Source organism: Bombina bombina, chromosome 2 (assembly GCF_027579735.1).
Source record: "Bombina bombina isolate aBomBom1 chromosome 2, aBomBom1.pri, whole genome shotgun sequence".
NCBI classification, from domain to species: Eukaryota; Metazoa; Chordata; class Amphibia; order Anura; family Bombinatoridae; genus Bombina; species Bombina bombina.
The window spans coordinates 816276584-816299996 of NC_069500.1; the positions used below are offsets into that span (position 1 = coordinate 816276584).

Sequence of the window (23413 nt, forward strand, 5' to 3'; positions counted from 1 at the left end):
TCCGATAGAAAGCAATGATTGCGCGCGAGCACTCCCACACCCTCAGTTTGGAAGAAATTTGCTTTAATTTTAAAAAAATAATAATAAAGACCCCATTTTCTGTAGTGTGGCTGCCCCCCGCAATATCCTACCCCCTCCAAGATCCCTTTCCCAACACTAATAACTCATTCCCCCTCCCTCTTCCTCCTTCCCATAGAAAGCAATGATAGCGCGTGCATATATATTTAAAATTGCTGCTCATTGCTGCGCTACTTACCCCCTTCGGTGCGCTTAGGTTCTGTGCCGTGTATGACGGCTTCAGAACGAGGCTCCCACTGGAGGGCAATGCTTCTGTGCAATGCAAACGCGAGGTTGCTTTTGCATTGCACCTAACTCGTAATACCAGTGCATATTAGCGTGTGCTGGTATTACTCAGTTGAGTGCAAATATCACTTTAGTGTAAGCGATATTATGCACTCAACTCGTAATCTGACCCATAATTAGCATTTTTTACATAAACTATATGATACTTGGAAACATTAGTATTTTTTTGTGTACATTAAGTGCCTCTTGGATGTATAGATTTACATTTTGCTGAAAAAGGACAACTGCAGCACCATCACCCTTTTATCAGTCTATTCCAATTTCCTAAATCATTAGAAATGTTAAAGTTTTACATTGTAATTTAAAATATTTAATTATGCATAGTAAAGAAAAAACAACTGCAATATACTTTACTTTCCCTCCTTTTTCTGCAATTAAAAGTGATTGTAAAGTTTCATGAATTACTGCCCAATATCTAAAAATAATCTTAAAAACAGGGGCACTGTTCCTCCGTCTGCATCTCCTCCTGTATTTAGCATATAGATGACGAATCCGGCTTCCTCCAATCATTGCATGCTCCACAAACTGAACGAAAAAGGGGGCACGCAACGCTTGGAGGAAGCCAGATTTGACATTGATATGCTAAATACAGTAGGCGATGCGGGCAGAGGAACGGCAGTATGTTTACCATAATGCAATGGTAAATATTTTTTAAAAAGTGTCTTTGTAAAGTTTAATGAATTGTGCCCCTGTAAATATTTTTTTTAAGATACTGGGCAGAAATTAATTAAACTTTACAATCACTTTAAACAAGAAAACTTTTATTTTTCATATTCTGAGAACTGGAAGCGCACATTGCCAACTTAATAAGCCTAACCCTGCTACAGATCCATCCCTAACTAGTAAGGTGATATGTTCTGCAGTAGCAAAATGAGAGTGGCAAGCACTATATCTACAACAGTAACAAGTCTAGATTGATTGCACCAAATAAGTCAAGTGGTGGTAGGGTTCCGTTGAGAGCACATTAATACCCATGGTAATTGATCAGCTGATTATTTCACGTCTCCTCTAGTTAAGATACCATGAAAATATGGATTGTTAAGGGTACTTGAAGATTGGAGTTGACAAACAAACACTGATTTAAATCATATTGTGAATGTATGGATCATTGGCTTAGAAAAAGCCACAGTTTCAGTCTCCTCACATATTTATTACTCCAAACCTAATGACTAACAGATGTGACAAGAGGGTCAAGTGACCAATTAATAAAAATAAGTAAAGATATTACCCTAATTCCAATGAGGAGGCACCTACTCCCTCTGAGTTGCATGTGTGCTCATTTAGGGTTCAAGCTGTGCAGAGAAATCTGCTGTTCACAAATAAAAATCTATGTGCCTAAAATGTCCCCAGATGTATTCTGTGAGAGTACCGACTCCTCATTTACCGGTCTATTTTTATAATAACCACAAAACCTTTATCCCCCTCATGTAAAATACACTAGAACAGTGAATCTCAAATAGATGTTAGGACATTCTGGTGTGTTATGGTTCATATCTTAGTCTAAAAACATAGTGTGTATATATGTATATATATATATATATATATATATATATATATATATATATATATATATATATATATATATATATATATATATATATATATATATATATTACATGGATTAGAAAGAAAGAAAAAAATCCTGAAAAAAATGTATATCAGGATAAAAGACAGGGAATTCAGCACTCTTATCAAAAAGATTTATTTAGCTCATCAAAGTATAATAAGGAGTATCCAAAATAGAAGCTATAATGGCAACAAGAGAGGACAATCTCTGGCACTGGGATTTACAAGACTTTATTGTCTCAGATATACACATACAGTAAGTCGATATACAATTGACCAAATAGTGTATATATCAAAAGGAAATTGAATAACACAAAAATAATATACAAACCTGACCGGTCAGGGGTAAATGTGAATGCATGAGCCTGATACATTAACTAACCAAAAGTTAGAAAGATATAACAATCAGCAGAGAGCTTGACCTGCTGTGCTTATATCATCACAGACATAGATATCTCACTGTATGAACAGCAATGTTAATATATTTCATAGGAAGCCTTTGTCAGACTACTACACCCTGCTGCAGACGGCACCTTCAAATATAAGGCTAAATGCCGGGCAGGTATAGAGATGGGATCTAAGTAGTTACTGACAATGCGCCCCAAAATATAGTACAAATAAGGGCAGTACATTTAAGGCATAATCTTAGCAATGTGCATACATATATTAGCAGAGATATATTAGTGAGGAACAGTTATCAAACTACTACACCCTGCTGCGTTCAGCACCTTATTAAATAAGGCCTAATGCCGAGCAGGTATAGTGATGGGATCTAAGTAGTTAATGATAATGTGCCTCAAAATATGTACAATCGTCTGTAAGTAAGCAAGCAAGCAGCAGCATAAAAAGAAGCAAGGAAAGTTACTCAGCAGGAATGAGTGATAAGCAGGTAGTAGCATATTTTTCTGTCAGTCGCTGTAGAAGTCCCTTGCAAGAGTTCTTTAATGCATGAGAATGGAAAATTCATGTAAGGATGACAAGCGTAATGCAAAGTAAAGGATTGCTTGTTAATTTTACATGATGTTAGTATGTCTTTAGCAATACTTAAAGATAGCAGTCTCCTTGAATACTAAGGGACTTGTGGTTTAACCCTCACAACCGGGTAGCGATATCCAGATCAGATGTGGATGTGCCTATCAATCAGGCAGAAGATATAATAACATACGACCTGTTTCCTGTACAATCCTAGGACTGATTACGCCCTGACGAAGCCCGACACACCCAGCGGGTGAAACGCGCGTCGGCATTGGACAAGCTGACACGGAACATGTGGTTTGTGTGAACGCAACTGAACGGATACATTGCAAGCTAACGCTCACGAAGGATCTTTTGAATGATGTCCCTGGGAAACCATCAAGGACTACCTACTTAACATCAGTCCTAGGATTGTACAGGAGACAGGTCGTATGTTATTATATCTTCTGCCTGATTGATAGGCACATCCATCACGAGTACGTGATTAGCAGTCACATTGAGGACAAGGAAAGCAAAATAAACTTATTGTAAATCTCCTGCTTATTTGAAATTCAAAGTAAGTGTTCTTGCCAGACTGGTTCAAACTAACAGGAAGTAGACAGAAACTGAAATAACTATGTGCGACAACAGTTGAACAATAAAGTGTATGGGTTCTACCCCTGTCAGCTAAGAACAGAGGGCATAGGATCACCAAAACTGGACAGTACAAGTCTGGAAAAACATTGCATGGTCAGATGAATTTTGACCTCTGCTGCAACATGTATAGTTGGGTCAGAATTTGGCATAAACAACATGAATTAATGGATCCATCATATGCCTTGTGGCAATGGTTCAGTCTAGTGGTGGTGTTATGGAGAATATTTTCTAGGTCCCTTAATACCAAATTAACCTTCCAGAGTATTGTTGCTGACAATGTACATCACTTCCTGAGCAGACTACCCATTTTCTAAAGGCTGCATCCACCAGGACAACATGACACATGTCATCCTAAACTGGTTCCAAAGCGCCAAAAAGGCTGGGTCTGAAACCATCTGCACTATTGCTTGTTTTTATTGTTTTAGGTACCGTTGTGGAATGCTTAGCGTCTGAGAAGACCAAGACTTTCCTTTACACACTAACTCCGCTCCTGCTGCGGTTGCAGGATTACTGCAGAAACGTTATCCTATTTAAAGAGTTTTAGGAAGATCTGTTTGTTGGATTGACTGTTCACTTAACTCTCTTTTTTCACACAGTGGCCACTGTTTTTTTTCGATTTTTTATTTTTATATATTTTGCACTGCTGATTTTTTCTCGATACACGGATTATCCTATTCTGTCACAATTGGCCAATCTATGTCACATAGATTTTGATGTTTGCAGTTTTAATATTTTTGATTACATTATTTGTTTGGAAGTGTATCTATTTGCCACTTAGTTTGCACGTTTACAGTTGCCTGATCTAGCACCGAGTTGTGCAACACTGTTTTACTGTGCCCATTCTATACACACAGCCATTTCTATTCGTTTACCCATACCACCCAACCACACAATTTGTAGCTCACAGACATAGTTGACACGATCAAGGATAAATCAACCTTTACACAATCAACTTTGGGATAGTTGTATATACATTTATATTTATTAACTCTTAGGCATTTGTAGGAATACTGGTGCGCCGCATCTTCAACACACCATTCACATATTCTAGTTTGGGAAGTTGTATATATATTTAATTTACTCTAAGACATTTGTAGGATTGGGTGTACTCTATCCTCAACACTCCATTAGACCAAGTGTTCAACCTAGTCCAAGGGGGTAAAGGGTGAACCTACCCAGTATTAGAAATATGTATCTAATAAAGATGCCAATGAATGTGTATATTATACAATTGTACACACGTAAAATGCATAGTTCATAGGATTTTAATGTTTCTAGCTTTTGAATATGAACCATATGAATTACAAAGAAGAAGAAAAGAAAAAAGCTGGAAGCCACTGTACTACAGCAACACTATTTTGTACCTAAAAAGACAAATACAATTAATCCAGACTGAGTTTAGAGCAAGGAAAAGTGGACACACATTGTGTGTTACAAACAGAAATATTAGAACTGACAACCAGTGTTTTGTAACATTTTCCCTGTGTTAGGAAATATTGTACAATTTAGGTTTCTTTCTGTAAAAACACTGTTATCATTTCCATATTCTAACATAAAAGGGTCTGAGGAAAAATTACAGCAAATACTTATTTCATTAAGTTTAATTAATTTTGCGTAGCTTCCTGTATTTTAAAAGGGACAGTGTATTAAGACAAGATTCAGGCATACCCATTAAAGGGACAGTATACACTCATTTTCATATAACTGCATGTAATAGACACTACTATAAAGAATAAGATGCACAGATACTGATATACAAATCCAGTATAAAACTGTTTAAAAACTTACTTAGAAGCTGTCAGTTTGGCTCTGTTAAAAAGGTAGCTGGAAAGCCCACTGCAAGGGGTAAATAAGACACTCCCCCCTCCCCCTTCTTTTACATATGAAAAGACCCTTTACACAAACAGGAGCAAGCTGGAGAAGGTAGCTGACAGTATTCACATAAAACTTTGGGGCTTGGTTAGGAGTCTGAAAATCAGAGCAATGTTATAAAAAAAATAAGCAAAACTATACATTTATTTAAAAAAAAAAAAAACTTTATGGGCTATATAAATAGATCATCTACAAAACATTTATGCAAAGAAAAATTGAGTGTATAATGTCCCTTTAAAAAGGGCTTGCTTCGTTCTCCTTACCCCCACTAGTAGGTTGAGTTATTCTAAAGGACTTTATGGTTACATAGCTTTTCTGTAGCATTGCATTTTTTAGTGTGGCTGTATTAAAAAAGAAAAAAAAAAGCAGGTATTCAAAATGACAAAAAAATGTCACGCACTACAGCAGGAAAAATGGATTACTAGGAACACATTAAAGAGGAGAAAATGTTACAATACACTGTTCCTTTGAATATTTTGTTTATTTTCACAACAAAAATTGATAAAGCCATGTTATGTGGTGAAACGCGTTGATGGACCTAGATGATTAATCACAAAGTGATAATACATTACTTTCTGCAAGGATTGCAAAGGATTCGTTGGGACTACTTGACTCAGTTCTAATATTACTCTGCGCAGAGTTTCTCTTCCTGACCGGACCTACATTCGACACGCATCCAGCGTTCCTGACGTCACCAGCTGTTGTGAGCCGCGCTGGACACCTGTGCCGGACCTTAACGGAGGATTCAGCTCGAGAAGGAGCAGGTAGGCACAAAAGAGGTGTAGCGGCCCAACAGCGTGGTAGTCAGAGGGTATTCTTATACTCCGCAAAGGAGACACGGTTTATCGATCATTATAGAAACTGCTAATAACCCCTGTTTGATTTGAAACATCTAACGGAACTACAAATATCTCCATACGGTGTTTTTACACCAATTTATTCCTATTACGGAGCCTTAACATTTATTTCAACTCTAGGCAGAACTTTTCATACCTACCTTACTCCAAACGGAACTTTTACTGTGATATAATCTCACACGAGCCAGTATTTCACAGGTGGATTTACACTTTTATATAGGGCAACCATCCCAATATCTTTTTAGACCTAGAGGTCTCAACCTATATTCAGCTTCTTTTAGCCACTTTTAGCATAATTTTAGCGTAGTGTTTTGATACTATATATGACCGGTCATATTATTTTTGTGTTATTTTATATGTGATAAATAAATTTTACCTTATCGCTTTGATATTTTATTCATTTCAGTTGCTTTGACATTTATTTATTCATCCCAGGTGCTAAGATAATACACCTATACAATATTTGTATGCCACATCAAGTGTTTTTATAATATATTATCTGTATTTTATTTTCTATCCCCATAGCTGTTTAGCGCATACACACACTTTTCTCTTTTTTCTTCACAACAAAAATAGAGCCTCAACACATGTAGGAAAAACTATACAGGCTTGTACGCTGTCTGCATCTTGTGGTAGTTCAGTGGGAGGATAGTGCAGGAGAAGGCGCAGATAGGACTGGGCCTAAATAGTGCAGGTAAGTAAGTAATACCAGCCCACTGACACCAATGAAAGTATATTTTCTATATATATAAAAATATAAAATAATGAAGCAGGAAAAGCGCACTCTCACTTAAAGGGCATCCACCAGGATGCAGGCAGAAAATAGTACAGTAGAGAAGAAGCTTGCACTCACTTCTGATGAAGGGGTGATTGATCCCCAAAACGTCACATTTTTTGTGCTAAATAAAGCACCTTTTTCAAAAACCCAGCAAGTGCAAGCTTATATGTGTGTGTGTATTATATATAATTTATTTCTTCCCTCTCTGGTCTAGAGTGCATTGTGTGGAATTGAGAACCCTGAGTATGAGTCAGCACTAATTGGCTAAAATGCAAGTCTGTCAAAAGAACTGAGATAAGGGGGCAGTCTTCAGATGCTTAGATACAAGGTAATCACAGAGGTAAAAAGTGTATTAATGTAACCGTGTTGCAGGGTTGACTCCAGAATGAATGAAATGGGGGCATTTTTTTTTTCACAAGGGGGCACACATTTACAAAGCATGTATGAGAGTCAAAATAAGAGCAGACCTACATATTCTGCAGGAAAGTGTAGCCATCTTGATATTTAATTTATAGCCAATGCCAGTATTAAAGGAATATATTGTAAACTCATTCTCAAATCTCAATCATGTCCCCTAAACAGCCATGCACCCCAAACCTCCAATGCAATTAATCCCTTTGTTTGCAATAGCAGTGAGAATACTAGGTTTTCAGGAACTGGTAATATTGTAGATTAGATTTAGCTATACCTGTTTAGCAATAACTAACGGATATCAGGCTACTTAATAAAAAAAAATGTTTTAACCAATTATCTTCTAAGGGGTTTACACATAGTCAAAGTCAAATGTTTCTGTGTCACTTCAGATAAGGAAATAAACTGCAATCCTATGAATAGCAGTATATGCATGTATGTATGCTCCAATCACCATCTGTATCTTTGCTTGGAGATATATTGGAGTTCGCTGGATGTAGAAATTTGTTTATGTGTTTAACCCCTTGTTAGACAACTTGTGTAATGACCTTGAGTAGTTTGTTTATTCATTTATTTATTTATTTTTGCAATTATGTCCCTTTAAATAAGTGAAACTCCAAAATGTACATCTCACATTAGAAATGTGCTATGTAATGATTTGCAGGTTTTGCCACATTACAAGTAAATCACACTACAAGAAGAAAATGTTTTGTTTCTTTATATCTACATATTGTAATTAATTAATAGGTTGATTTTGGACTATTTTTATGTCAAACATCTAAAACATTTTCAGGTTTAAAAATAGAGATGTCCTTTATAGATTGTCAAATTATATGCTTACAAATGCCATGTGTTTCTGAGAGGTGTGTTGCAGCATTAAAGGATTACTTTCTGTTATAATTTTTAAGCTAAACATATTAAAGTTAATAAACATTAATTAAAACCTACTGACCTATATTTTCTCCAAAACGAAGTTTCATAACGTTCTAAAAGTTATATATTTTATTCGCCGATGATGTCACGTTATACTGTCCACTATTTTCAGCACTGCATGTTCAAAATACTTAAACCAATAACTTTGTGTTTAAAGCGCCATTTTGAAACCTAGGTATTGTAAACGGATATGTACAGAGCAAAGGATACCCACGGAGTGTGTTTGGAAAACAATTAAATTTGCAGACTAGATTTCTGATATACGGTAGAGATATGTTAATGAAATGCTATTGATAAAAAGCGTATTTGGGGTAGTTAGTTAGTTAGTAACAGGCATAGAAAATATTTACTTACAGTGGCCCTTTAAGGAATTCCTTCATGTAGATAGAAAATATAAAGTATTTTAGGACAATGCGTTTATGCATAGGGTGCCTCCATTATAAATTCAAGCCTTGGCTGGGCTAAATATAAACTAGCTCTTTTATTTAAAAAAAAAACAATAGAATTGTTAGCCTTTTAATAGCCATTAAAGGGACAGTTCACCCAAAAACTTTCTCCCCTTTAAATTATTCCCAATGATCCTTTTTACCTGCTAGAGTGTATTAAATTGGTTGCAAGTAGCTCCTTTACTCATATTTCAGCATTTGAAATAGCTGATTTAGCTTGTGGTTTCCCAACCTATACTGAAAGTTTTGATACTGGCGTATATGCTATTGACAAGCCTAAGTAAATACAGCCAGCAGAAGAGATTACACACTCAGTGGGGGCATGATAATAAAATGATAATTTTCCATTGTTCTCTCTATGTATTGAGCTTTGGTGTTCCAGACAAATATAAGATAAGGAAGCAAGTCTGTGTACACAAAGTGATAACATAATGAGATCTGATATTACCTGAAGCTCAACCCATTGTAATAGGCTGTGGTTTCAAAGCACAAAACCAGCTACTTCAGATACACAAATAAACCCGAAAATGCAATTTCTCAAATATTTTATACTCTGCAGTTGGTATAACAAGTCATTTAAAATACATTTATGGAAAAACAATTTTACAGTGTACTGTCCCTTTAAGTAAAATACTAGCATTCATAAAAGAATCTGAAATAAATGAACACTCAGTAAGTTAAGAATTGAAAAGAAAATACTAGCACAGATTTTTATTTCTTAGGATGTTGACCAAGCATGTGAGCTTATAAAACTCTTGTGTGGGAATAGCAATAAGCACACAGCATAAAATATAGTAAATCTAATTTCCTTGGAATTTGAAATAGCATTGGCTAAAGTGCTTCTTTAGGTTCCACATGAAGCTCAGCATGAAGATTAGGGCCCACAAAACATATAAAGTATAGCATTTATATGATCACACATACGCCAAGAAACAGACACAGAGTGGGATAAATTAATGTTAATCAGAGTTGCCTATTATTGGGAAACCCGATGAATTAGAGTTTCAACTGCTTTTGTTTTCCATATATAGCAAAGAGCACGTAAGACTTAGAATTTAAAGCACAAGGTCTCACAATTTAGTAAACACCCAACTAGCCTGGAGATAAAAATGTATTCCCACTGTGCTGTGAGAGAGTATAGTTACCGTGAGTCGTGCATAGGACCATAATGCTGGCCGACTCGGATCACTTACCTGCAGGCTCTGACTGTGATCGGCTGGGTCAAGTCGCTGCCTCCAGCTCACAGCATCTCAGATTCTCCAAAGCGCGGGAATAGTGCCTCGCTCGCGGCTGCCCCATTAATGCAGAATTGACTGCGACGCCAGTGTGAGGGGAAAAAAAGAGCCACACCCAGTACACTATTGCGGCCGGGCCACGGGCCATGTGTTAGTGCCACTCAGCTCAGTGATTCACCTCACCACACAGTGTGCGGCTGCCGGCCATCATATGTTGCAGCTGAAGCTGCTGAACATAACATAGTATATACATAATAAATAAAATGCAGTGCAGTCCTTGTGGGCATATTTTTTGAGGGGGCACAGCATTCCATTTGGTTGGGCATTGCCCCCCCTTGGAGCCGACCCTGCCGCGTTGGTTATACAAAACTGGGTAATGGGTAAAAAATGTTGAGTAGACTGTCACTTTAACTGCTTTTAAAACATGTTTCTAAAAAAAAAATGTTTAGAATGCAGCACCTTATTGCTTATATACAGTATGCATTAATAATTGTATTATCTCTTTAAAAGGACCACTAAACATAGTAGAATAGCATAATCAATAAATGCACAATATAGAGACAATGCAAAATCACAGTTTGAATTTCAAATGAGCAGTAGATTTTTTACATTTTTGCTCCAAATGCATCATGTGACAGCCATCAGCCAATCACAAAATGCATTTACGTATATCCTGTGAATCTTGCACATGCTCAGTAGGAGATTGTGCCTCAGAAATTGCACATATGAAAAGATTGTGCACGATAATGGAAAGTTGTTTAAAATTGTGTGCTCTATCTGAATCATGAAAGTTTAATTTTGACTTGACTGTCCCTATAAAAGTGAAAAAAATAAAAATAAATCTAATGTCAAATGGAAGCAACAGTATAATAATAAAATACTCTGGCTATGTGTGTAATGTTTCCAAAGGGTATAAACACATAGTGAAATTCAGCTACAGAGCAGCAATGCACTACTAGGACCTATCTGAGCACATCTGGAAAGCTTATGACAAGAGGCATTTGTGTGTAACCACCAATCACCAGCTAGCTCCTAGTATTGCTTTGGTGTTCCTACATAGGTGTGGTTTTCAGCAAAGGATACCAAAGGAACAAAGTAAATCTGATAATAGACGTAAATTAGAAAGTCTCTTAAAGGTACATGTTCTATCCAAACCATGAAAGTTTAATATTGACTTTATCTCTTTAAAGGGACATTATACACTAATTTTTTCTTTGCTTAAATGTTTTGTAGATGATCTATTTATATAGCCCATAAAGTTTTTTAAAAAAAATAAATGTATAGTTTTGCTTATTTTTAAATAACATTGCTCTGATTTTCAGACTCCTAACCAAGCCCCAAAGTTTTATGTGAATACTGTCGGCTACCTTCTCCAGCTTGCTCCTGTTTGTGTAAAGGGTCTTTTCATATGCAAAAGAAGGGGGAGGGGGGGAGTGTCTTATTTGCCACTTGCAGTGGGCTTTCCAGCTACCTTTTCAACAGAGCCAAACTGACAGCTTCTAAGTAAGTTTTTAAACAGTTTTATACTGGATTTTTATATCAGTATCTGTGCATCTTATTCTTTATAGTAGTGTCTATTACATGCAGTTATATGAAAATGAGTGTATACTGTCCCTTTAAGGAGAGTGTGTGATATTAAAGGTGCATGGGTGTTTGGAGTAGACAAAGGTTTGGGGAATGTTACTCCTTTTATCTAAGTATAATCAATCACCCAATTCACTCTAATTAAAAGCTATAAAGTACAAATGTGCAATATTTGTTTGACAAAAAAATAAAGATCAAATTTAAATATTTGCATGTGTTAATTACTAGAATTAACTAATACAAAATGTATTCATTTTGTTTCTCTGACACATAGTGAAACTTAAACAAATGAATGTTGTATATCAGTAATGAACAAACTGTCAAAAATGTTTCAAATTTGAGAGTCCTTTTCCAAATTAATAACACAGGTTAACCAATAAATTGCCTGTTTTGCAGCACACCTACAACAAGCAGTTTTGTCTCTGTGCATGTTGCCACTAATATTTGCTGGAGTATTTTATTGTTTGCCCTTCTAGAAGAAAAATGTCTCTGTATGCCCATATACAGGGTCCCCCCTCTCATTTACAGAACTGCTTCTACCAGTTAGAAAAACTACTGGAAAGAATCTCTGTTCTTAATTCATCATTGTTCCCAGATGCATTTAAAACCATTAGCTGGATAAGGATCTACCTCACCAGTCTTTGATTATCTATTAAAATAAGCTTTTAAGAAGACCTTTGGGATATTAATTGGAGATTTTACATCATATTAAAGACTGTCTGCAGTGTTACGATATCTCCAAGGAAGGAGTATTTATATTTATTCCTTATAGCTTTATATTTGCTGTGAGACAATTCCCAGAAATAACCACCCTTCCTCACTGTTTCCTATACAGGTATAACTTGCTTTACAGCGCTTGACTAACACAGCGTTAATATGGAGCAGAAGTTCAACCTCCAAGGGTTTTGAAACAGTACTGTACTCATTGTGACATTGCGAGAAAGGTGACTGGCACCATTTTATTACGCTCAGTTCGGTCTATTTACAGCATGCAGTGCGTTCTTTGTCTTAGTGTTGTAAGCTGGCAAATTTACTAAAGTAATTGTCACTATTGTACAGCTACTGTACAGTTTTTATTGAATACTGTGCTGCATTGTGCTTGTGTTAAAGGGATATTAAATACAAAAATGATTCAGATAGAACTTTCTAATTCACTCCTATTATCAGTTTTTCTTTATTTTCTTGCTATCGTTATGTAAAAAAGCAGAAATGTAAAGCTTAGGAGCCGGCCCATTTTTTTGGTTCAAGACCTGGGTTACGCTTGCTTATTGGTTGGCTGAATGTAGTGATCAATAAGCAAGTGCTATCCAGGGTACTTAACCTAAAATGTGGCAGCCCCTAACCCGCTGTATGAGCAAGGTATACCTGTAACATGTTCTTGTATTATTATTCTTTATAGCACCTACATATTGCGCAGCTCTTTTTGATGTAATTGTGGCTGACTAAATTTTATATAAAACAGAATTAATAAGTGTAGAGATATAAAGGTAGTAGTTCAACGCAGACAATGGATAGAATGTATTTGTTTAGTGTAATATTAAATAATAATAGGTATATATACATACATAATTACATATCTGTTGCTACTAAAAAGCTATTTGAGAATAAAAATATGAAATCATTGCATACAGCTTTCTTTTTCAAATATATTTGTTTAGTATTAAAATAAATTGTGCTACAGTTAATTATAAATATGCAACTAATATTTCTGACGTGGTAATAGTATGGTTATTTAAATGCTACCAGGCTATTATGCCTGTTTCACAAGTCATAATCCTTTGTAATGTGGAGGCCAATACTTATGAACGAATGGGTTAACAACAAGGCTCTAGCCACGCCTGTCTATTATAGAACTACAAACGCCCCTTGCAGGTGACCAATCAATGCACTTCACACAGTTACCAGAAGCATTAACCCTCTGCTCCCCAGTTATTAAGAGGAAGTGCAAACGATAAATATAAACAAAGTAATGATTGACATATTTCATCACATTATGTCACATTCACCGTCTTAAACATTTTTTTTGCATATCAAAAATACTCATTCGTTTTTCAACTAAATTAAAGCTTAATACAAGATTCCAGAAAGATGTGTTATTATTTAGAGACAGTATTTGATTTTTGTTTCATGTACCATAAATGTAAGATACTTGACTGTTGAGAATGTATACTATCCTTCTTAATGTAAGTAAAATGGCTTATTGCATATACTCAAATATGGGGCAATGTGCATATAGAGACTCAACTAGAAATAAGTTCCGTGTGAATTTATAGATGCAGATATGACTCCCCCCAATAACAATTAATGCATTTTTCTGCAGAATAATGGAATAAAATACAACTCAGTCGTTTCTTTTGCGGCTGATTCTGCGAGCTAATGCTTTAGGCTCCCACCTACCATTTAAAGGGACGAAGATCTGGAGGATTTAATTTCTTTCTTAGGGAAGTCAGGTCCCAGGGCTGTTACATTGTAGCCATTATGGGTGTGCAGATAACGCGAGATGTTATAGCGGGAGGATGTGTGATGCTTTTACAGGGAGGGGGAGGGCAAGGCTGAGTGCAACCAGATCTAACCTGTACAACACACAATGCGACGATAGAACGGTGCTGTATTGTGCCCCACGTGGTGCAATGCATTATACAAAATGATCTGCATTCCTTGCTCATTTCCCCTCAGTATTATTCGCTAAAATGGCAGCGCATATGGACGTTATTGGTCATCTATATGTATTGCAATATGGTATACGCATATTTGAGCGTGTAGAAAAATAAAATGGGATAGAATATTGGGGGGACATACATCTTGTATGTTTGATTGGAATGATAGATTCTTATTAAAAGTGCCTGTATTTATCATTACAAATAAGAACATTTTCCCCTATGGTGTAAATGGAATTCAGTAATTCGTGTGATCCATACTATCATAGAATTCCGTGCCTTAGCTCCGCTGGCAAACACGCAAATTATATATTTTTTTGACTGTAGTGTACGCGTTTTCTCATATAATATAGGACTTTGTGCGACTTCTCTGTAGGTCACACACATAGGCAGGGCTCGTCAGAATAGTACCGCCTCTGAAACTGTTGTTGCACTGTATAGGGAAGGGATCCAGACTAAACCAGTATTGACTGCCCTGTACAGCAGGGCGGGATGCAATATGCGGCGCGCAGTCTCACATCAGGGGCGGGCTTATTGATTGAGCAGCCATTTTTGACGTGACAGTATAATTGTAAAAACGCGTTAAACAGCACACGATGTAAGCTTTACGAATACGAACGACTAGCATTTCAACTGTGTATATTGAATACAACCAGTTGACCCGCCGAAGTTCACCGTAGAGAGCAACACTCAGCAGAAGGACATTTTTGAAGACGTTGTACTGTCTTGCAGTTATTGATGGACAAAACACATGGATGCCAATAAAATAATAATTTGCTTTTTAGTTAATATAAAAACACAGGACATTTTGTGCGGGGACGCAATTTGCTATTAGTTAACGCCTTACTGAAAAAAAAAAAAACAAGAGTAACATAATTTGGTGTCTTGAAATTATCAAGAATGGGGATTCTTCAACTGCGCTATACCAACTTGAACAAAAGCACCATTTTGTTTTTTTTTAAATTAAGTCAGTTTCACAAAACTTACTGAACAGATACGTTCTCGTTTACTGCAGTGATAACCCAGGCTGAAATGGAAGTCATACTGAACTGTTACAATCCTATTGATACCAGACATCCCAACTCTCCCTGAAGTTCAGGGAGTCTCCCTGATTGTAATAGCAGCTCCCTGATGCCAGCAAATTGAATGCAATCTCCCTGAAACTCCCAAGTACTAAGATCCAATGTGGCCCAAATCCGGAAAAGTGTTTCTTTAAGGAATGCCTTTAGTTGCTGGGGCGTTATAGAACCCTCAAATCATGAATCAGTAACCAAAAAGCCCCCACTGGTTCTAATAAAATAAAACACAAATACTACCTTATTTACTGCACGTAATTAAACTTCGTATTCTAAAATATTTAAGCATTCAACAAGCGTATGATCACTAGAAAAAAAGGTTTGGGTTTGTTGTATGTGGTTGATAATAAAGCTACTTTTTTAATGTGACTTTAGTGGGAAGCTACTTTAATGATAAGTCTCTTATTTAGGGTTTCAAGGTTTCCAATATATATGGGGGGGGGGGGGGGCAGCGCAGTAGTGAACCCACCTCCCTGAAATGAGTTTTTGCAGGTTGGGATGTCTGTGATACATATTTATTAATTTTATCAAGCAAAAATATGAGGCATCTCTTGAAATATGGAACACACGTTGCCAAAAATGACCCGTTTATTCTTAAGATTTTCCTTTTTTTTAAGACAAGCATTCACACATCCCATGAGACTGGATGTCACAGATATTAAAATTTTAAGTAATTTTGAATTATTCTACATATATCTATAAAACACAGTTGTCTGACTTCTAAGTGTGGGGCTGGCTCAAAATTATTGCTTACTGGTGAATATGAAAAAAAATAAACATTCTAATCCACTTTTTTAAGGTTAAAGTGATGATAAACTTTCCTATTTTTAAAATCAGATCCGGAATGTTAGTGATATTTTAGATAGTTTAATTAATAAGTTCTTATGAAGATGCTCTATAACTTACTTTTTAATATAGATATGAAATTCAAATACCCCCCGCTCAGACGTCCACTTCAAAAGTCAGTTTTTCTGTGAGCGAACTGTTTTAAATGTTGTCCAATCAGCACTCGCCCCATATGGTGCCTTTTGTTGTAGCTAGAGCGCTGATTAGAAAACAATTTAAACTTTTAGCAAGCAGAAAAAATTAACTTTTAAAGTGGGCGGCAGAGCGCAGGGTCTTTGAATTTCATAACTATTTTATATCTATATTAAAAGTAAGTTATAGCGATACTTCATTACAACTGATGAATTAAACTCCATCTAAAATATCACTAACATTCCGGATCTGTTTTTAAAAAGGGGAGAGTTTACCATCACTTTAAAGTGAAGGTAAACTTTGGTGAATGAAAGCCCGTTTTTTTAAAAAATACTATTAAAAACAGGGACACTTTCATTCATCAAAGTTTACAAAGCAGCCGTTTTTTAAAAAAAATTACCTTTTTTTTTATTTTTTACAGCTAGAGAAGCTTCCCCCACCTAGAGGTCCTCTATTCACATGTCAGCAATGACTAATCCTGCTTCCTCCAATCACAACTCCCCCAGGGTAGCCATTGCCTGAGGCTATGCTGTGATTGGAGGAAGCAGGATTGATCATTGCTGACATGTGAATAGAGGACCTCTAGGTGGGGGAAGCTGCTCTAAGTTGTGAAAAGAAAAAAAGGTAATTTTTTTTAACAAACGGCTGCTTTGTAAACTTTGATGAATGAAAATGCGGTGTTTTTAATAGTATTTTTAAAAAACTGGGCTTTCATTCACCAAAGATTACCTTCACTTTAAAGATGTTACTACACTATGCAGATTTAATATGTCTTGTTCAAAGACAAATATTTTAATTATGTAAATAAAAAAAATGGAAAAACCTCTTTAAGTTAAAGCTGTATATTATAAACATATTAACCCCTTCCCGCCATTAGGACATTCCATGATGTCCTAACTGCGCTGGGCTTTAGCGTCGTTAGTACGGCATGGAATGTCCTAGCCGTTTTGGCTGTACTGAAGCTATAGCAGCTTCCTAACTGGAATTGTCATAGGCCCAATTAGTGTCATAAGCCCTCCCCTGACCCGATCCCATCATTGAAATCACTTGATTGCATGAACAATCATGTTGTTTAAATTTGTACTTATCTGTTTACATTGGATAAGTACCGTCAGGAAAGTTAATGATGGCTGTTCAGTTTAACCCTTTAAGGACACAGCTTTCAGTTTGCTCAATTGTTTTATGACGGAAAAATTCCGTCATATGTCCTTAAAGGGACGCTGTACCCAAATTTTTTCTTTTGTGATTCGGATAGAGCATGACATTTTAAGCAACTTTCTAATTTACTCCTATTATCAAATTTTCTTCATTCTCTTGGTATCTTTATTTGAACTGCAAGAATGTAAGTTTAGATGCCGGCCCATTTTTGGTGAACAACCTGGGTTGTCCATGCTGATTGGTGGATAAATTCATCCACCAATAAAAAAGTGCTGTCCAGAGTACTGAAACAAACAAAAACTTAGATGCCTTCTTTTTCATATAAAGATAGCAAGAGAACAAAGAAAAATTGCTAATAGGAGTAAATGAGAAAGTTGCTTAAAATTGCATGCTCTATGTGAATCACAAAAGAAAAAAATTGGGTTCAGTGTCCCTTTAAGAGGTTAGAAAAAAAAAAATGAAAACAACACACATACAACCACTAACAGAGACCCAGATGCACACACCTACAGACATCCTAATGCACACACAAACAGGCACCAGCAGAAGCTTTTTTTTCCACTCACACACAAACAGACACCAACAAATGCCATATTCACAAACAAAGAGACACCTACACTCACAGGCACAAAAATAACATGCACCTACAGAAACAAACTGGCACACACAGTCACCTACAAGCACCCCGTCTAGACACCCATGGACAGCCACCTACTCAAAATCTTGCATCACATGCACTGGGTGCAGTAAGCAACCTATTCTGTGGCCCTTTTGTATATCTCAAAGACTACAACATTCTGAAGTTACCTTGCTTGATATAGTTTTCAGATGACTGCAATGCATGACTATTTTGTGTATGATGTAGATGTAATGTAAACCTCAGGCTCTAACTCAAGCATGATAAAAAAAATAAAAAAATCCAAACCTAATGTGATTCAGTAGATATTTAGGAAAAGGGGAGCAAAGTCTAAGGAATAAGGCTGAGAATAAGACAGCAACAAAATTAAAGTGATGGAAAATTCTGACAAACTGCTCCACATATTTCTAAAGGTCTTATCCAAACTAGCATATTGATATGCTTTTCATTAATCATTTCATCAGCACACTGAATTATTTCACTTTTATTACCGCTCCGTTGCTGTATTGAATCCAGCCTCTCTCTAAGATTTTTGAAGATCCTTCTTTGAGTGGCATCTTCTCTAGCCAATCACAGCCTCACCATGCGCCCCATGAAAAAGTCTATCTGCACGCTCCCGTGCTCGAAACGCTGACATGTTATTGAAATGCACATGCGTTACAACTTACGCTATTTGCACAATATAAAAAGTGAATTAGCTGCTTCGCTAACAGTAAACAGTGCATCTGTTTAAAGCAAACAGTCAATCGTTTCCCTTATTATATTGCGCAAATAGCGTAAGTTGTAGCGCATGCATATTTCAATAACATGTCTGCGTTCTTGTTCAGGTAGACTTTTTCATAGGGCGCATGGTGAGGCTGTGATTGGCTAGAACAGATGCCACTCAAAGAAGGAAATTCAAAAATCTTAGAGAAAGGCTGGATTCAATACGGCATCGGACCGGTAATAAAAGTGAAATAATTCAGTGTGCTGATGAATTGATTAATAAAAAAGCATATCGATATGCTATTTAGGATAAGACCTGCTGTTTGTCAGAATTTACCATCACTTTATCTAAAGGATAAGGCTTGTGTTGTTTGATGAGTGGTTAGAGGTAGTGAGGTTTGGGATAATTCCCTTCTTAGGCAGATTTAGTTGCTTCTTCCCGCTATAGTAAAAATATTAACACTCATCTTGGGCGTATCCCCTGTTGGCCGTGCTGTCTCCTACTCCTCCAGGGCACTGACAAAAATAGGTCAATAACCCTATAGGGGGCGCTAAATTAAATAAATTAAAACATTTTTAATTATACACGCTCATTGCTAAGTGCATTATTCTACGCTACCTTGGGGTGCTGCCTCTCCTGGGATCCCAGTATTTGCCTGTATCAGCTAGCTGGTCTGCTGTTGAAAACCAGCCTGCATCTATTGACACATTGGAGTGCCTTCACAGAATGTGAGTACCCTGTACTATCCTTGTGCTTTTCTACAGCTGTTGATTGATTCACACATATGCTGCCTCTCTCCTTCCCTTGTTGTTCCTCTAGGGCACCATGTATATCTATGTATGTCAACCTTGATTTGGGACTGATTAAAAAGTATACATTTTATACACTATTAAAGTTTTATTGTAATTCATTTTTTGGGAACAAAGATTTTTGAGAATTATGGGGAAACAAAGGGAATGGCTTTATCAATATGTCTTGTGTACATACAACAGTTATTTAACAAAGCTGGGTACTGTTGTGTAAATCTAAAAATAAAATGTATAGTAAAGTGCTAATAAAGAGAAAAAAAATGAAAGCCCAAGTGCTAGGGATAGATGACTGCCGATGTACGTTTCGCAGTAGCTTTGTTAAGGCGATGAATATATTCCTAAATCCAAACCTTTTCTGGTCCCAAGCAGTTTGGATAAAGGGGTTTCTACCTATAATGCAGTATACTAACAGAAAATGTTTTATCCTGAAAAACAAAAAATAAGGGTACATGAATTGATGAGAATCTTTATTTAACCAAAACATTTCAAAACTGATAAATGACATCCTTAATTGGTGAAAACTCTCCATTGTCATTATGGAGTTAAAAGAGTCGCTCTTAACAAGAAAAAAAGAAAATTCTAACACATACATCTACATACACACAGACACGTGCACACAGACTTTCCTTTCTGATCCTGGTGATATCTTAATTTTTTAAATTTTTTTTAAAAATGCTGCTGACACCATAGTGAATAAAGTTCATTTGCATTGTAAGTTCACTTTCTCTAAATAGGATTGTGAAACTGAGTTTAAAAGTAAAACAAATAACACATCCATATCATTATAATATCTGACCATTAATATTAAAGTGAATGTCAAGTTTTACCTTTTGTGTTATCTAGTGTTGTAGTCATTACTGATATTAAGTGTACCGCCGCAATAAATTTTAAAAAAAAAGTGTATTTTATTGTTTAATTTATATCTTGCATCTCGCTCATTCGTTTACCCGCTCCTCCCACTCATTGCTTCCTCATTTTCAACCAAGTTACGTAAACAGCGGTCCCACCCGCTGTTTACGTATAGGCACTGCGCGCTCCCGTGTCAATTTTACATTGCGCATGCGTTACTCTTGTTTACGCTGTATAACAAGATAGTATTCATTGAATGAGTGTATTCATTCAATGAAAACTATCGTGAGTGGCGTAGGACACGATCTCCTAAAAGAATATAAAAAAGAGTGTAAGTCTATTCTGGATGTATAATGGCAGCAAATAAAGGATTTCACTCGATATATTGCCGATTATGTTTGCCAATGATATTAGATAGTACTGTACATACAGCGCATATATCATGTATTATGTGCCGAAAAATAGATGTCACATAGATAATAAAAATCGAAAAAGCTAACCTGTATACGGAGACCTTTCACATCCACTAATACAAATTTGACAATACAGAGGAAATGAAAGGAATCCGTATAATAAGGTAACGCTAGCCATGTTTACTAGTATTGCGCATGCGCAAAATGTGCACGAGCTTACAGTCAATTAGCTTGGCACCAAAGACGAACGCATGCGCAATAAGGAGATATTACGTAATGAGAAGAGGGTGGGTCCCCCCGTGGTTAGAGCCGTTATTGGCTATTGACACATCAATCAAAAAGATGATCAACAGAGCGCGAATGCCGGGCGGAGGACGGTTGAGCCGCAAATTGGTATAAATTTTGTGAAAATAAAAGGTATACATTTAGAAAATTAAAAATTGATGAATGAAACTCAGGTTTTTTTATTGATATTTGATAGACTACTGCTTAGAACGAAGGCTGAGTTTACATTCACTTTAACTAATTTGGTACAAGTATCAAACACATTATTACATCTTTGTCAGTGAAGAATCAATTGTGAATTTGCCTTCCCCAGTTAAATTCTGATTCTTTTTAGTTTCATATTTAGCTCTAAGTGACGGTCCTGAGACTGTAACACCCCTGTGTGACTTGATTGGTCCTTTAATATGATATCCAAGACAGCCAATTAACAGCCTCCTTTTTATGTTTGCTTTAGCATAACTGTACTATACAAGCAGTAGCTGTAGGCACTTCTCTTTAATAATCATTGCAGGTAACAAGATGTTTATAGCAGTTAATCTCTTTGCAGCTTTGAGACACACTGCTCATCAGCAGTGGGATGAGGCAAATAGCAATGCAGCAGCCGCTAGCCTCTGTGTGACTGCCCTGCTCCATACATTTCCCCTCACTACAGATTCTAATGCGCAGGTTGTAACTGAGCGCCTGTGCACAGATATTAAACGTAAAATAAAATTGATATGTTTGTTAAATCTCTGATTGCGGGGCCCCTGTTTAAGTGAGGCCTTAGGTGACCATATGTTTGGCCTAACTCTAGGGCCGCCTCTGAGTTTGGGCATCTTAGTTGTGAATAGAGGTTTTAAAGGTAAAAAATATGTATAATTAAATTAAACCATAAATATATTGTATCAAATTAAACTACACGTGTACATCTTTGCCAGTGTATTCTTATGATGATGATTATTATTATGCAGTTCACATTTTAATGGAAAAACTTGTAAGGTGAAAAAGTTCCTTACATAGCTGCTAGTGGCTGCTGGTGGACTGGTTGTGTTTCTTAAAGGAATATATTTGTTTTCAGTACAAAGTTTAAAGTTAAAAAAACAAGTTAGGATTTTTTTTTAATAAGTTCTATTACTTGTAAAGTGAAAAAGTTCCTTACATAGTTGCTAGCGGCTGCTGATGGTCTTGTTGTGTATCTTAAAGGGACATATTTGTCTTCAGTACTAAGTTATTATTTAAAAAAGCACGTTACTAAGTAAAAAACACAAGCAGCACATTTAACTTTACTACACTGTGACCATGACATATAATCTCACGGCAGCAAGCAATTCTTTTAATTTCAATAAAAAGTAAAAATGCATAAAAATAACCCTGACAAGAAGGGCCCTGCCCCCTCCAAGCACAGCTGCAGCAGACTGATTAACTCCCCAGCTACTACAGGAACCACAACACCATCAGTGGCAGCTCCCACTATAGACACAGCCACCATAGCAATAATGGTGCATCCCTTATCCACTGCCACCAGCAGTAGTGTTAGAGACAGAGGTGGACAGCGTGTTGTTTCAGTGGCTGGGACCAGCAGTGTTGGCGGTGGCACCCACCACACAGATAGCATGCTAGTTCTTCCTTTATTGAATCTCAGCCACAGCCACCAGCTGAGACAATAACTAGTAGTGTAACAGCTGGCAGGGCGTTTGGGTCACGACCTGTGGCCAGTGTTACATGTAAATGATTTATTACTGAGTCTGACCCACTTAAAAAAAAGTAGCAGTTCAAGTACCACCAGCATTGCTGCGGTGACTAAACCACCGGAAGTGTCCATAGCCTCCTCCACTCCCTCCACGCGCAGCTTCAGTGACAGAAGTCAGCAGTAGTCCCTAAGTACATTTTTTAGTTTTACCAAAAGTGCTGTGGACAAAAATTCAATGTATAAATAAAAAAAATAATTTAAAAAAGTACTTAGATTGACAAAACTAAAGGATAACATTTTGGAGGAAATTCATCTGAAACGAATGCCACCATGAACGAAAATGAACTACAACAATTTTTTTTTTAACGAAACAAAAATTTCAGATGCAATAAAAAAATTTCCCGTGCACATTCCTAATATATACAGCTAGCAGCAGAGGACAAGTGTTCTCATCTGAAGGTGGTGGTGCTGTCTGTTGTGCATAGGACTGTAAGCTTTTAGGGTTACCACTATTCTTAAT

The 23413-nt window shown here is 36.5% G+C and overlaps 1 protein-coding gene across 1 annotated transcript in view; it reads right to left on the reverse strand.

The window, feature by feature from the left end:
- The window catches only part of LOC128649674 (zinc finger protein 414), a 36704-nt gene extending 22498 nt beyond the window's left edge, over positions 1–14206 (reverse strand). Inside the window, exon 1 of the mRNA XM_053703063.1 lies at positions 14054–14206. Coding sequence (XP_053559038.1) covers positions 14054–14056 — 3 coding nt within the window. The 5' untranslated portion in view covers positions 14057–14206. The remainder of the gene's footprint in view (positions 1–14053) is intronic.
- Between the last annotated feature and the right edge of the window lie 9207 nt (positions 14207–23413).